This window comes from Eschrichtius robustus, chromosome 7, assembly GCF_028021215.1.
Source record: "Eschrichtius robustus isolate mEscRob2 chromosome 7, mEscRob2.pri, whole genome shotgun sequence".
NCBI lineage: Eukaryota > Metazoa > Chordata > Mammalia > Artiodactyla > Eschrichtiidae > Eschrichtius > Eschrichtius robustus.
Window position 1 is genome coordinate 107,799,252 of NC_090830.1, and position 15,232 is coordinate 107,814,483.

At 36.4% G+C, this 15,232-nt stretch overlaps 1 protein-coding gene across 1 annotated transcript in view; it reads right to left on the reverse strand.

The window, feature by feature from the left end:
• TM9SF3 (transmembrane 9 superfamily member 3) overlaps positions 1 to 15,232 on the reverse strand; it is a 76,556-nt gene that overhangs the window by 25,792 nt on the left and 35,532 nt on the right. The window contains exons 8-9 of the mRNA XM_068548283.1: positions 13,451 to 13,545; positions 10,296 to 10,426 (exon numbers count right to left, since the gene is read on the reverse strand). Of these exons, the coding sequence (XP_068404384.1) occupies positions 10,296 to 10,426; positions 13,451 to 13,545 (226 nt within the window). The remainder of the gene's footprint in view (positions 1 to 10,295; positions 10,427 to 13,450; positions 13,546 to 15,232) is intronic.

Sequence of the window (15,232 nt, forward strand, 5' to 3'; positions counted from 1 at the left end):
AATATCCTTTTGAAAATAGTTTTTTAAAAAGAATATTTTTAAGTGTAATAAAAATATACACACTCAAATTAGTTCTATACCAAATATTAATAACTGGAGATCTCACAATCATGTTAACTCATTTTCATGCAAACCTCAAAATAAATTTTCTCCTGCTATCTCTGTGTATATATTTGGACTCCTAGTAAACGTGTCATTGATTAGGAAGGCTTGTAATGCTACACTGGTCTTTTGTTCTCCCTCCCCATCCTCCACCCCAACCCAATTCAGGCCTGCACATATTTGCTCACTAAAAGCTTTACAAGCAAATGCACTACAGCACATGCATGTCACAAGCAATTAAGTGGCAGGTGAAATGAGGGCATATCTTGCCTTGTGTGTTTAATCAAAGCATAACAGCAGTCAACAAAGGAACCTATAAACGGTCTCATCAACACAATACCAACTGTTCAGCATTTAATTTTTTCCCCTTTTCCTGACTTTTTAATACATGATAAAAAAATGTAAGCAGTTTGTTAGAAACTGTTAGTGACTGAACTGTGAAACCAATTTCCTACTCCTTTATGTCCAAGTTCTGGATGAGTTTACTTGAAAAATACTCTGAGACTGCAAGGCAAGCTATTAAAAAAAAAAAAAAAAAAAAAAAGTCACATGGAACTAAATTATCCGAGAAGTCAGGATTTTTCTCAATACTGATATTCAACCAAACAAACTGGTTACTGAAGAAGAATGTTACCTGTACCCCTTGGTATTAGACCTGCATTCATCGCAACTTTATTGCTCTCATTAAATTTAGAATGTTAAAATATTGAATTTGCAAAATTTATTTATACTAACAGAATCAAGCTTGTATCTGTTTTGTTTATTGGGCTTCTGCATTAAGCTTTCATTTAAAATGAAATTTAACAACTAAGAGTTAAAAAACCATGAGTCTAATACACTGGTGAAAACCCTGGAACTCAAACTAATACAGGGCCCACCCCTAGAGCTTCCTAGCCTCTGTTCACAGACCAGTGAAAAGTGAAAACAGGGACGGGGGAAGGAAGGACTCACTCCAGGTTGAGTTATTTGTAGTGAGATGGATGGACCTAGAGTCTGTCATACAGAGTGAAGTAAGTCAGAAAGAGAAAAACAAATACCGTGTGCTGTATGCTAACACATATATATGGAATCTAAGAAAAAAAAAAAGGTCATGAAGAACCTAGGGGCAAGACGGGAATAAAGACACAGACCTACTATAGAATGGACTTGAGGATATGGGGAGGGGGAAGGGTAAGCTGTGACAAAGTGAGAGAGTGGCATGGACATATGTACACTACCACATGTAAAATAGATAGCTAGTGGGAAGCAGTCGCATAGCACAGGGAGATCAGCTCGGTGCTTTGTGACCACCTAGGGGGTGGGAGAGGGAGGGTGGGAGGGAGGGAGACACAAGAGGGAAGAGATATGGGAACATATGTATATGTATAAGTGATTCACTTTGTTATAAAGCAGAAACTAACACACCATTGTAAAGCAATTATACTCCAATAAAGATGTTAAAAACAAAAAACAAAAAAAAAACATTAGTCTAATACACTGGTGAAAACCCTGGAACTCAAACTAACACAGGGCCCACCCCTAGAGCTTCCTAGCCTCTGTTCATGGACCAACGAAAAGTGGAAACAGGGACGGGGGAAGGAAGGACTCACTCCAGGTTGAGGGCCTCCCCTAGCTACAATGAGAACAAGATAGAAACAAGTACTGCCTATCACTGCTTAATACCCCAAAGATGTACCAACTGGTCAACTCTTCTCAACCTCAGTCACAGACCAAGAATGTGACTATTATTCTATCTTTATTTCCAGACTGGCCTTCTAAGGAAATCTGTGGTGTGAGTGGAATGGAAAGGGAAAAGGCAGCCTAAGATGGGCTATTATGGAATACTAAAGGACATAAATTTTACTGAGGATGATAGACAGTAACTGCTTATAGGTAAGGTGATGGTCAGAAAATATATCATCTTGTCAGTCATTATGTCTAGGCATTTCCTTGACACTTGCTCAGAGTAGGCAATTTTTATGACTCCTTTTCTACCTTATGCATTTTATGCCTTTATGTCTATATAAAAATTATTTAGCTTCAATTTAAGCACGTCAACAATAATCAACCTAACAATCAGGACATTGCCAACTTAAACACAAAGGCTTATAAGAAGCCTATCTATTTTATAGATATTTTCAACATGCTAATTAATAACTCTACATTCTGTTTCTTGGGCAACTTCAATACTGTAATAGAAGGAACACTGGGTTTGAAGTTAAAAACTTATTCTATAATGCTAGCATTATCCTGTTACCAAAACCATAAAAAAAGACATTATAAGAAAATTGCAGATCAATATTTCTCGTAAATATAGGTTCAAAACAAAAAGCAACAAATTTTAGCAAATGGAATCCAGCTATATATAAAATGGATAATACATCATAACAAATTGAGGTTTATCAAAGGAATGCAAGATTGGTTTAAGATTCAATAATCAATCAATGCAGTTCACCATATTATCAGACTAAAAAAAGAAAAATCACAGATCATCTCAAAAGGTGCAGAAAAAAATCGCTGCAAGAGCCAACCTCCCTTCACAATAAAACAAACTCAGCAAACCAGGCACAGAGGGGAACTTCATCAACTTGATTAAGGACATCTATGAAAAAACTACAGGTAATATTTCTTGATGGCACAAGACTGAATACTTTCCCCCTAAGATTGGGAACAAGAGAAGACGTCTGCTCTCACCTCTTCTATTCAACATTGTACTGGAGGTTCTAGCCAGTGTAATAAGGCAAGAAAAAGAAATAAAAGGCATACAGATTAGAAAGGTAGAAATAAAACTGTCTTTATTCTCAGACAACATGACAATCTATGTAAAAAAATCTTCAGGAATCTACAAAAAAGAAGTTAGAACTAATAAGTGAGTTTAGCAAAGGTGCAGGATGCAAAGCCAACATGCAAAAATCAACTGTTTTTCTATACACTAGCAACAAGCAATCAGAATTTTTAATTTAAAAAATACCATTTACAAATAGCATAAAAAATATGAACTACTTAGGGGTAATTTCAATAAAAGCTGTACAAAACCTAAACATTAACATCTATAAAACATTACAAAGAAAAAGTAAAGATACCTAAATAAGTCAAGAGATACTGTGTTCATTAATCAAAAGACTTAATATAATGTTAAGATGTGAATTCTTCCCAAATTGATCCATAGATTTAATGCAATCCTAATCAAAACCCCAGGGTTTTTTGTAGAAATTGACAAGCCAATTCTAAACTTAACATGGAAATGCAAAGAACCTAAAAAAATCCAAAACAACTCTGAAAAAGAACTGATTTCAAGACTTACTGTAAAGCTACAATAATCAAGACAGTGTGATACTGGCATCAAAAAAACCCAAAAAACAAATTAATCAGCGCAACAGAAAAAAAAGTTCAGAAATAGATCCACATAGATATGTGGTCAATTGATTATCAATAAAAGTGCTAAGGGAATTCAGTGGAGAAAGGGTAATCTTTTCAACAAATGGTGCTAGAACAAATGAACAGCCATAAGCAAAACAAAACAAAACAAAACCCCTTGACCCTTAACTCATACAATATATAAAATAAACTACAAATGGATCATAGTCCTATATTTCAGAGCTAAAACTATAAAATTTCTAGAAGAAAACATATGAGGAAAACTTACTGATCTTTGATTTGGCAAAAGATTTCTTAAAAAGGACAGAAAAGTACAAATCATAAAAGGAAAAAAATCAATAAATTGGACTTCAAAATTAATAACTTTTGCTCTTCAAAAGATACTCTCGGACTTCCCTGGTGGCGCAGTGGTTGAGAATCTGCCTACCAATGCAGGGGATATGGGTTTGAGCCCTGGTCTGGGAAGATCCCACATGCCGTGGAGCAACTAAGCCTGTGCGCCACAATTACTGAGCCTGCGCTCTAGAGCCCAAGAGCCACAACTACTGAGCCTGCGTGCCACAACTACTGAAGCCCACGCACCTAGAGCCCGTGCTCCACAACAAAGAGAAGCCACCACAATGAGAAGCCCGCGCACCACAATGAAGAGTAGCCTCTGCTCGCCGCAACTAGAGAAAGCCCGCGTGCAGCAACAAAGACCCAACGCGGCCAAAAATAAATAAATTAATTTAAAAAAAAAAAAAGCATGTCCCCGTCTTGCCCAATTAATATCAAGCAGATGTGGGGCAAAACCATAAAAAAAAAAAAAAGATACTCTTAAGAGAATGAAAAGACAAGCCACAAAATGGGAGAATATACTTGCAAGCTACATATAAGACAAAGGACTAGTATCTATAATATATAAAGAACTCTTACCATTCAACAAGACAACCTATAAAAAATAAGCAAAAGATTTAAACATTCATTAAAGAATATATATGGATGGCAAATAAGTACACAAAAATATCTTCAACATTAGTCATTAGGGAAATGCAAATTTAAACCACAATGAGACAACACTACACTTCCACTATAATGGCTAAAAAGACTGACCATATCAAGTACTGGAGATAATGTGGAGCAACTGGAACTCTTATAAATACAATGCTAGTGGGAATGTAAAATGGCAAAACCACTTTGGGAAAGTTTAATAGCTTCTTGAAAAGTTAAGCTATCATATGACTCAGTCATTCCACTGTAGTTATTTATCCAAGAGAATCAAAAAATATGCCCACACAAAGATTTACATATGAATAATCACAGCAGCTTGATTTGTAATAGCCAAAACCTGAAAACAATTCAAAAGTTCATTACTGGGTAAGTGGATAAACAAACTGTGGTACTTCCCTTGCAATAAAATACTACTGAGCAATACAAAGGAACAAAACTATTAATATATGCAACAACATCGAGAGACTTTTAAAATAATTTTCTGAGTGAAAAAAGACAAAAAAAAAGATCATACTGTGTGATTCTACTTATATGAAATTCTAGGTAATGCAAACTAATCTAAGATGACAGAGAGCAGACCGGTGGTTACCTGAGAATGAAAAAGGGAAGGGAAAAAGAAAATTTTTAAAGTAAAAAAAAAAAAAGAAAGAAAGAAAGAGAGGGACTTCCCTGGTGGCATAGTGGTTAAGAATCCGCCTGCCAACTCAAGGGACACGGGTTCGAGCCCTGGTCCGGGAAGATCCCACATGCCACAGAGCAACTAAGTCCGTGCACCACAACTACTGAGCCCACGTGCCACAACTACCAAAGTCCGCGCGCCTAGAGCCCGTGCTCCGCAACAAAGAGAAGCCACCGCAATGAGAAGCCTGCGCACCGCAACGAAGAGTAGCCCCTGCTTGCAGCAATTAGAGAAAGCCCACACGCAGCAACGAAGACCCAACGCAGCCAAAAATAAATAAATAAATAGATAGATAAATAAATAGATAAAAAAAGAAAAAAGAAAGGGGGAAGGAAGGAAGAAGGAAAAGGGGATAAATTACAAAGGTATACAACAAAACTTCTGGACTTGATAAATACCTTTTTTTAAATTGTGGTGACTGTTTCCCAAATATATACATATATCAAAGCTTGTCACACTTTAAATAGATACAATTTATCACATGTTAATTATACCTCAATACAGCTGTAAGAACATACAGACCGAAAAAGGCATAAAACATTCTTCATTCACTGCTCTCGGCATAAATCTGAACTCCAGGCAGAAAGGAAAAAAAGAAAAAAAAAACTAAAACAGATCATCACCACCACCAGCACCACAACAAAGAAAATGTGACTTTAAGTGAAAAACTGAATACTAGTTTTTTGCTTGGTAAAACCACGATAATGCACACCACTATCTCTATCTCTTTGAGTTCTTCTGAAAACCGGGTGAGACAAGGGGTGTGAAAGTGTTTTGCAAAGTAGAAAATGCTATGCAAATGTACCTGTCCTTACTATAACTCATCTTGTTAGATATGGCACATCACTTCAGTCAGTTGAGATCATTTTAGATGCTGTCTTCATCATTCCATATTACTAGTCCCTGCCCCACACCCATCTCATGTCCTTGTTCAATTTAATCATCAGACCACTGTGCCTTTATATGTCATTAACAATGATTTGAATAGGTCAAAGTCAAGAATATCTGTCGTGTTCTACTAAAAGATAGTATGTGACATATTATGGGTAATATCATACCAATACTTTAATTCTATAATTATTTACATGTTTATTTACCTGACTGTACTATTCTACCCACATTTCTCCATCTTGCCCAACAAGATATAATACTTTATTTATACTCTTTTGTTCTTCTAGTCTTGCTAAAACCTACCAAAGAGAGGAACTGAAGTTGTTCTGGCATTTTTGTTTTAATGAATCCATAATAGCTCCTCATGTTCATTACTTCCTGTGACTTAAAAAGTAAATTTTAATAACACATTCTAAAATCTTGTGCCTCATCAACATCAAGTTCACTATGTTTTGTAAGGGAGAATCCACTTTCTTCATTTTCCTTCTAGAAAAACAATTTGCCTCTGTCGTATACAGTTATTCAAGCGTTACTTATCAGCATGATCTCTCAGTATCTCTAAAAGATCATTTATATGAGCAACTAAACTTACTGCTAAGGCAGCTGGGTACTCCTGTACAATCAATCCCCTTATCTAAGGCTTCACTTCCCTCTTATCAGGGATTATTTCCTCTTGTGTTTTCTTGTTTGAAGGTTATTTTATTTGATGAAAAATAAAAAGAGAAAGAATGAGATAGAGCCATTCTTCTTTTACTCTGTTACATCATTGATCCCATGTAATGAGCCTTTGGTCTTGCTATCAAAATATTTTTACCAAATCCTTTTGTTAGCCTTAGCACTTGTCAAGAGTTCAGGTTAGGAAACGGAGATTTTCTAACACTATTTTTATAGACTTTGGTATTCTTTTATACTTAGGTATACTGTACTCTTCTCATAGCCTTTGAGAGATCACAAAATAGCATGTATCCATTAATCTTTGTCTCCATTTTTTCCTCATTGTGTTAATTTCTGATTATATATCATGAATTTCTTTTTTTTGGGGGGGGGGGGGGGTGGGAAGCAGCACGCCACACGGCATGCAGGATCCTAGTTCCCTGATCAGGGGTCGAACCTGCACCCTGTGCAGTAGAAGTGCACGGTCTTAGCCACTGGACCACCAGGGAAGTCCCCATGAATTTCATTTTTCAAAAACCTCAAATTCTCAAGCCATTTTCCCAGTTATGGCCCAAGACTTGGGTCATGAGAGAGCATTTCCCTAAATATTTGTGAAATCTGATTTCCTAAAACCTAGGGCCTATTTCTGATGATTCCCCTCCCAAGCTAAAACAAACCTCAAGATGACAAATATGACATGGCTCATGACCCCTGTTACTTCTCCATCAACTATTCTACCCATTAAGAGACAACACCATGAAGTATGATAAGTCAAGGATTTATCAATGCATTCTGAGCTGAATAATATTTAGATGAGAAAGGTTATTAGTTTCTATGCTACCTTGCCTCTGAGTTTAAAACTCTGCAACTTGGTTCTTTGTCCTTTGAAAGCCTCCAATAACATTAAATTAAGAATCTGAGATTTACAACCCACAAAAGACTTGATGCCTAAAATGTTTTTTTCAGAATATCCTGGCAAACCCTTCCTCATTCCCAAGAAACTCTCATAGGACCAAAAACTCTGGGTATAACACCTAAATCATTTCTGAACAAATTCCAAAGGAAAAAGGTTTTACCTTACCAGATTCAATTTAATTTGAAGTACACTCTCTCTGACTCTCTGTATAGTACCTCTGCCAGAACACACCAACTTCAGAAACAGGTATGTTCATCTCTGAACAGTCTTTGACCCCAAATTTCATTTAAATGCTCTCTTACATTGTTTTGTAATACTCTCTAGGAACCATGCCTTAAGCCTGGGACACTAGACATTAGCTGAGATTACCACTACCACCCTCTACTTATGCTTCTTTTACCTTTATTAACCTGCTAAGATTGACTATTATTCAACAAGTTTAATCTGGCATGGATTTAATGGCTTTTTATGTATAATCACGTACACATGAGCAGAGAATTTGGGGTCCAGAGACAAATTTCAACCATTTTCAGTCTTATCTTGGGCTAGTCCTGGGGACAAAAGCAGTATTCTGACAAGACTCCAGATCCCAAGTGGGCAAAATCCCCATTGTTCTGGTGCCTCTGTAGGGCAAGACAGAGGCTGAAGTCACTATGACTACAGCTGGATTAAGCCTTCAATTGTGGAATCTCTGAGAAAACAGAACCAGAGCTAAGATCACCAGAGAAGAGGCTCAATGTCCAAGAGGTCAAAGGAATGGGGGACAGAATGAGCTAAGGCCTCAGGAAGAGCATATAAGAGTATCTGAAGACTCTGATTTTCAAACTAGGCTATTTTAGTAGGAGAACCAGCTTCTCAGACACATGTGGTCTGGGAGCTTTTCAGCTGACAGATCCATCCTCAGATGCTGGGAACTAGAATCAGGTAAATAGTAGAGACTGGGTTTAAAGCAGGACAGATAAATTGGCATAGGATGAAGCCCTGGGCATTGAAATTTTTTAAACTCCCAAGTGATTCTAATGTGCACCCAAGGTTGAGAACCATGGAGTTTATGAGAATATATAACCACTTCCTTCATAATGTCAACAAGTCAAATAACTTAAAATATAAGTTTAAGTAGTTAAAACACTTAATGGACAACTAGGTCAAACATTCACATCAATTCTTAAATTTCATGTTCTAAACAAGTTCTGATACTCTTAAAAAGAGGCAAAAAATGTTAGAACACACACCTGATTAAAACTTGAGGGCGGTGGAATGCCCTTCACTCAGCATTCCTTCATTACAACTTAGAATGCAAATTAAGACCATGACATTGTAGAAGGCTGCTAAGCACCAACAGCCAGTCTTTTATACACCCAATATCAATTTTACACACCATCTCTGGCTCAGCAGAGAGTCTGATATTGTATTTGAATAATTAGTAATTATTAAATTATCTAAAGGCAAGTTACAGTGAATATTAGCATTTAAAACCCCATTCACACAGTGGTAAAATTTATAATTTTAGTGAAACAAAGCAACTTTGAAATATAATTTTCACCACATCCAATTCGAAACTTTATGATGAAAATTATAACAGAATCAGAATTTTAATTTTTAAAGCATTATGAAAGTAATTAATTCAGTAGATCATCTTTAAGAAGTAACTTGAATCTCTATAGATACTTCCTGATGGCCTGGAACTACTATGAAGCAAATTCTTTTCCAGTTAATTAATGAATGTAATTAATTACTTTACCCTTTCCTAACGTTTATCAGTTACTCTGCCTTGCAAAAACAAAAAAAACAAACAAAAGCTTTCAATGTTGAAGCAATCTGCCAAATATTCCTAAATAAAAAATATTAAAGACGTAGTAAAAACATATATGCAAGGTGTCTTTGAAAAACCTGGACTGTAAAACAACCAAATCATCTGGAATTTCTGCGAAACCATTCAATAACTCCCATACGATAGAAAGAAAGCCAAAACAAGATTAAAATTCAGATGGAGACACGGGTTCCAGTTACAGTTCTGCCATTAACTATCTGTATGACCTTAACCAAGTTAACTGCCTCTCTGAAAAGCAGTAACCACCTTCCAACTCGCATACGTATATGTACATGTGTGCGCACGTTTGCAAAGTGTACATTCAGACTAACGTCTACTCCAGGCCTAAAGTTCTGTTTCTAGTAAAAAGACAACAGGAAGAACCTGAAGACTGTGCGTTAACTGTGTAAAGCGCCAGTATTTCCGTGCTTTAGCTTTAATATATTTAAATAATCTAAAACATTTCAAACTCTGTGATAACAGGTAAGATATGAGACAGGATTTTAATATCTATAGCACATATATTATCAATATTAATATAGATGCTTTCATAAGGTTCTAAAAATAGTACACTGTCACCAAAAAACAAAAAAATGTTACGGAGAGTCTTCACTTCCTACCACTGCGCTCACCTACCACATTAAAACACCCATGTTGCTTGTGTGTCATCATTCTTCCTCTAAAATATACTCACCAGTTTCTCCCTAGCTGTTCTTTCACTTCATTGGTTGACAGAATCAAGAAAAAAAGTTCTTTACCTAACTTTCCAGGACTGGGTAGGGACTGGCTGCAAACAGCAGAACTCCTAGCTAAGAGGTACTCGGGAGAGACAGCCCGCCTCACGCTAGAGAATGCTGATACTCTTTCAGTTTAAGAGTAAGATGCAAGCAACTCACCATTGTTCCAAAAGGAATGGCTCTCGAAGCATGGTAATAAATGGCTATAAAATTGATGAAGAAGGCAGTGCCACACACCATAGCTGGGATGAGGAATGCACCAATGAACATCTGCTTTATCCATCTCCTTCCTGAAAGAAAAGGGAAACTATAACAATCAGAGAGCTAGGTAGACAGACAGACATATATTAATGTTTAAGAGGTGGTTATTTAGTACCAAATTATCTAAAATTTTAATGTAAAGAACTTAAATTTGACATACTAATAGCTGTTTCAAAACAACAGCTAAAAAAGACCAGTCCAGCTATTCAAGTATGTCTAGCGGAAACATGCTTTTGATGTGGGTGTACTGGAAAAGAGCAATGAACTATGGTAAAATATTCTGGTGTTTTGTCCTGATTCTGCCACTGAACCGCTGTGAACGTTGGTAAACCACTCAATCTTTCTGGGCTACAGGTTGGCCTAGAAAGGTGGTTTCAAACACCTCGGTGTTACTTGGAGTTCTGGAGCTTCTAAGAGGTGCCCATGAAGTCACCGGTAAAGGAAGGGCCCAGGTCCTCCAGCCCTGCTTCAACAGAACAAGTTCATTTTCAACAGTTTCACACATTGTAGTTTCATATATGCTCTCATCTGAAAAGAGGGTTACACTGCTTTAAACAAACAAACAAAAGTTCAAAACTCCCTGGGTTAACGTTCCCTAAATTTACTCTTAGCTCTATAATTATGATTGTAAACATATATTTAAATTCATTTCTGTTTCAAAAGGAAAAAGCAATAGAATGTGTTTCATGAGCTTCCTCTCAGCAATTAGAACTAAATATTTATAGGTTTTACTATTTCTTTGAACCTCTTTGTATTGCCAAAATTCTATTCACTGAGAATCTATTATTTAAATAACCCACGGAAAGAATTTTTAAACTATGTCATCAAAAAATTTTTAATCAAGTTCATAATGACCAAAAGCACGACAGGAGCTATCTTTCTAATACAGCAGAGTGCATGGGCAAGCACACCTCCAGGAAGCATCTCCATACTGCTCAGGAACGTAATGTAAAGATTTAACATGGGATCACTATTAAAGTTCAGCCCCACAACCATAAGCAACAGGACCCAAACAGAAAGTGCTACGGGAAAAACAAGCAATATCCTAACTTTTGTTTTCTTCTATGTAAAGTTCTTTTCAAACATCTGTCTCATAGAATTACTACCCCAGATCTTGACACTCTTCCAGAAAAACCCCTTGATTCTGAACTTTGGCCTCTATTTAATTTCTTTCTCAGGTACGTTTCAAGAAGCCCTCCTCTCTAAACTAGCACTCAGCATTTGAACAACAGCGCAAAAAGGGTAAGAACTAATTAAAATGATTATTTCTCCTATTAAATTCCAACTCTTTCCTAGCATTCTCTTTTCCTGCACTTTCCATTAGCTTCTCAGGTGCAGACACGGGTTAATGAATTCTATATTCAGCTACTTTCAACTCTCTTTCTCCCTTTCCCTCCAACAGTCAGAAAGAATCCCACGCACATTCCACTGGGTACAATCAGCAGCCCAGGCGTCTGCATTGTGCTTCCTACTGCTCCCCAACACCCTTGGAGACTCTGGTCTTTAAATTGGGTCTGGAGCACTATCCAGTGCACTGAGGACAGTGTGAAGTCTCTGAGCTCCACTGTAGTTCAAATCCTGAGATAACCTGAAGAATTCTTGATCCTCTGGGCTGACCTCTATATTCCCCTGGTTTTAGGGATCGCTCAGACAAAATATCAGGACATGATCAGACCTCCTCAGGGCACTGTCAATCAGAAAATAACCTTTAGATTATTCCTGGTAAGATTCGATACTCCTAGGCGTGGGTCTGAACTCTGTCAACTTTGAAGAATAAGTATAGTAAAGTTTGGTTGGGTGTTCTTAACTTGCAATTGGACTAAAAGCAAATTTATGCCCAAGGATGAATAAATTCCCTGTTTCGAGTAATCTGTTTCTGCTGTGGAGACTTTTCTGGAGGTCATAAAGTGTACAATTCTTAGCCTAACTAGTTCTCAGGTTAGATTCAAAGTAGGAGTTACCTGAGGCATCCTTATTTCCTCAGGATGGCAGACCTGTGTGCTAAGACTCATTTCCCATTTCTAGAGGCAGAACAGAGAAACTGGACAGCTAACTAAAACGGTCAGGCATCTGCAATGATACTCCCTCAGGCAATCCAGAGAACTCTCTCTGCTGAAGGTATACACCACACTAAGTCTGGTAGGACCAATTTTTAAAAAAGCCATGGTAAACCAGGATATCCCGAGGGAATTTTAAATGCTCTGAGCTCCTACAGACGATATGTCTAGTCTACTAAAAGAAGGCAGAATCCCCTAATGATGACACTGCTTAGGATGGGCTGGGAAAATCGCATTAAGAAGTCTCTATCCTTAGAAATACAATTCTAACGTCTTTCAACAACCCTTCATTCATAAACTAAAATGCGCAAATCTACTACTTTTAGCACGTTTCTCACTCCAAACGATTACAGGGCAAAAAAAGGAACTTAAAAACCCTGAATGCCATCACAGAAAGAAACACCAAGGAGCAGTATCCTCGTATCATCCACGTATGCCCCGTCATTTCCAGGTCACAATAGTAACGAAGCAAGGGGGTATTCAAGATGAAGCTCTCTTAGCAAAAGATTGTGACAGAAAATCTTTGTGCAGCGTCCTTTGAGAAGTATTTAAGAGTCAACAAAAGTAAACAGATTTCCTTCCTATGCTCCTTCACTGCCCAGACATTTATCCATAAACCATGAAACGTGCCTTTACATTCGGCTCTGACGCTATATATTCTATGTGGAAACCTCCCATGAAGCATTACTAGGGAACTAGGCACCTCAAAGCAAAGTAATATCAATAACTTAAATACACTCTCTCCTACATGTTCCTCAGGGCTAATCCACAGTGGACAATGGAGATAATCTATTCATTATTCATAATTTTAGGAAATAAAATGCAAGGATTCCATAAAAGCAAATTAGAACATGTAACAGGTTTGGTGGAGATTATGTGAAATGGGATAACAAAGGACTTTACAATGGCTGTACTGCCCATTTTACATTCCATATACCTCACAGTGTAATATTAGCGTCTATAATTAAAAATACAAAGCAATAACTCATAAATTACCTCCTTGTCTAGCATACAGACTTCCTCCAAAATAACCATTCACTGGAGATGTAGCAGCATAGACAAATATCGCTGTACTGAGCATCGACCCCCTCCTAAAAAGGCAAAACAACACATATGATAAACTAAAACCAATGATTTAAAGAAAATATCATATAGTCTATCACATTAACATTAGTTTAATTTCAAAAATAAATTTAGCAGGAACACAAAAATATCCTTCTGGACTGCAAAGGACCTCAAAGGGTTGCCTAGTGAATGAATTTCTAGTTAAAACTGCACTTAAATAATAACAGACTGATCCTAATTCTTTTTAAGTTTGAAGTTAAATTTCATAATATTCTAAACAAATATTTCACAGTTCTTTGGCAAACATATTAGAAGCTGGCACTAAAACTGTTTTGCAACCCTGTGAACCAATCATATCATATGGAAAAGGATATTCATCTGTTAAGAAAAATAATTAGAATATTCCTCTTTATAATTTAACTGCTGGAGAGTCTTGCCCTGCTGATAGAAATAAAATGGAAGTACTATAACCTATATTATTGCTATTACTTTAAATGGTATAATACTGAGACTTTTCCTATTTAGTTTCCTTTACACTGTTAAAAACGTTTTTAAAAATCCACAGGTCCACAAATCAACATTAACTCAGATCAACAATTTCTAACCTCCTCTTCCAATAATGATACCTACGCAATTCAGACCAACTCTCCTATTGAATAAAACTGGACAAAATATTTTAAATGCCTAATTGCAAAGATAAATATTAAAATGATAAAATGACAGTACCATTTGCCATAATATAGAAATGTACTTAACTCACTAAAAATAAAGATCATTTCTGAAACTCACCACAACTAGGAAGGTAAAAGACTATAGATAGAAAATATAACCTTGTCAGTTTGAGATAAAGAATACTATTTTAAATAGAATTTACAAGAGTATCACACTAATCTGTGCACTGGAAGGATATACAACTTGCAAAAATTAACCACCTTCTGGATAATAATTATTATTACATTCCATTGTCCACCTACAAAGGCATCATACAGTCTTGAAACATTTACCACTCTTCTGTTCAAACAATTATGTTCCATTTCTTAAAGAAGATACATAAGTTAAAACACTGCAATATTTAATTGCATCAATATATAGGTAAATACAAGTGTGGCATAATATAAAAGTTTGTCACTCCCATGTTTAGAAAACTGTGGGTCTCTCAAAGTTAATCAGTTTAAAAACCAGATTTGCCCACAGCCAACATCATTCTCAATGGTGAAAAACTGAAACCATATCCTCTAAGATCAGGAACAAGACAAGGCTGTCCACTCTCACCACTGTAATTCAACATAGTTTTGGAAGTTTTAGCCACAGCAATCAGAGAAGAAAAAGAAATAAAAGGAATCCAAATCGGAAAAGAAGAAGTAGTCACCGTTTGCAGATGACATGATAACTATATAGAGAATCCTAAAGATGCTACCAGAAAACTACTAGAGCTAATCAATGAATTTGGTAAAGAAGCAGGATACAAAATTAATGCACAGAAATCTCTTGCATTCCTATACACTAATGATGAAAACTCTGAAAGAGAAATTAAGGAAACACTCCCATTTACCATTGCAACAAAAAGAATAAAATACCTAGGAATAAACCTACCTAAGGAGACAAAAGACCTGTATGCAGAAAACTATTAGACACTGATGAAAGAAATTAAAGATGATACAAACAGATGGAGAGATATACCATGTTCTTGGATTGGAAGAATCAACATTGTGA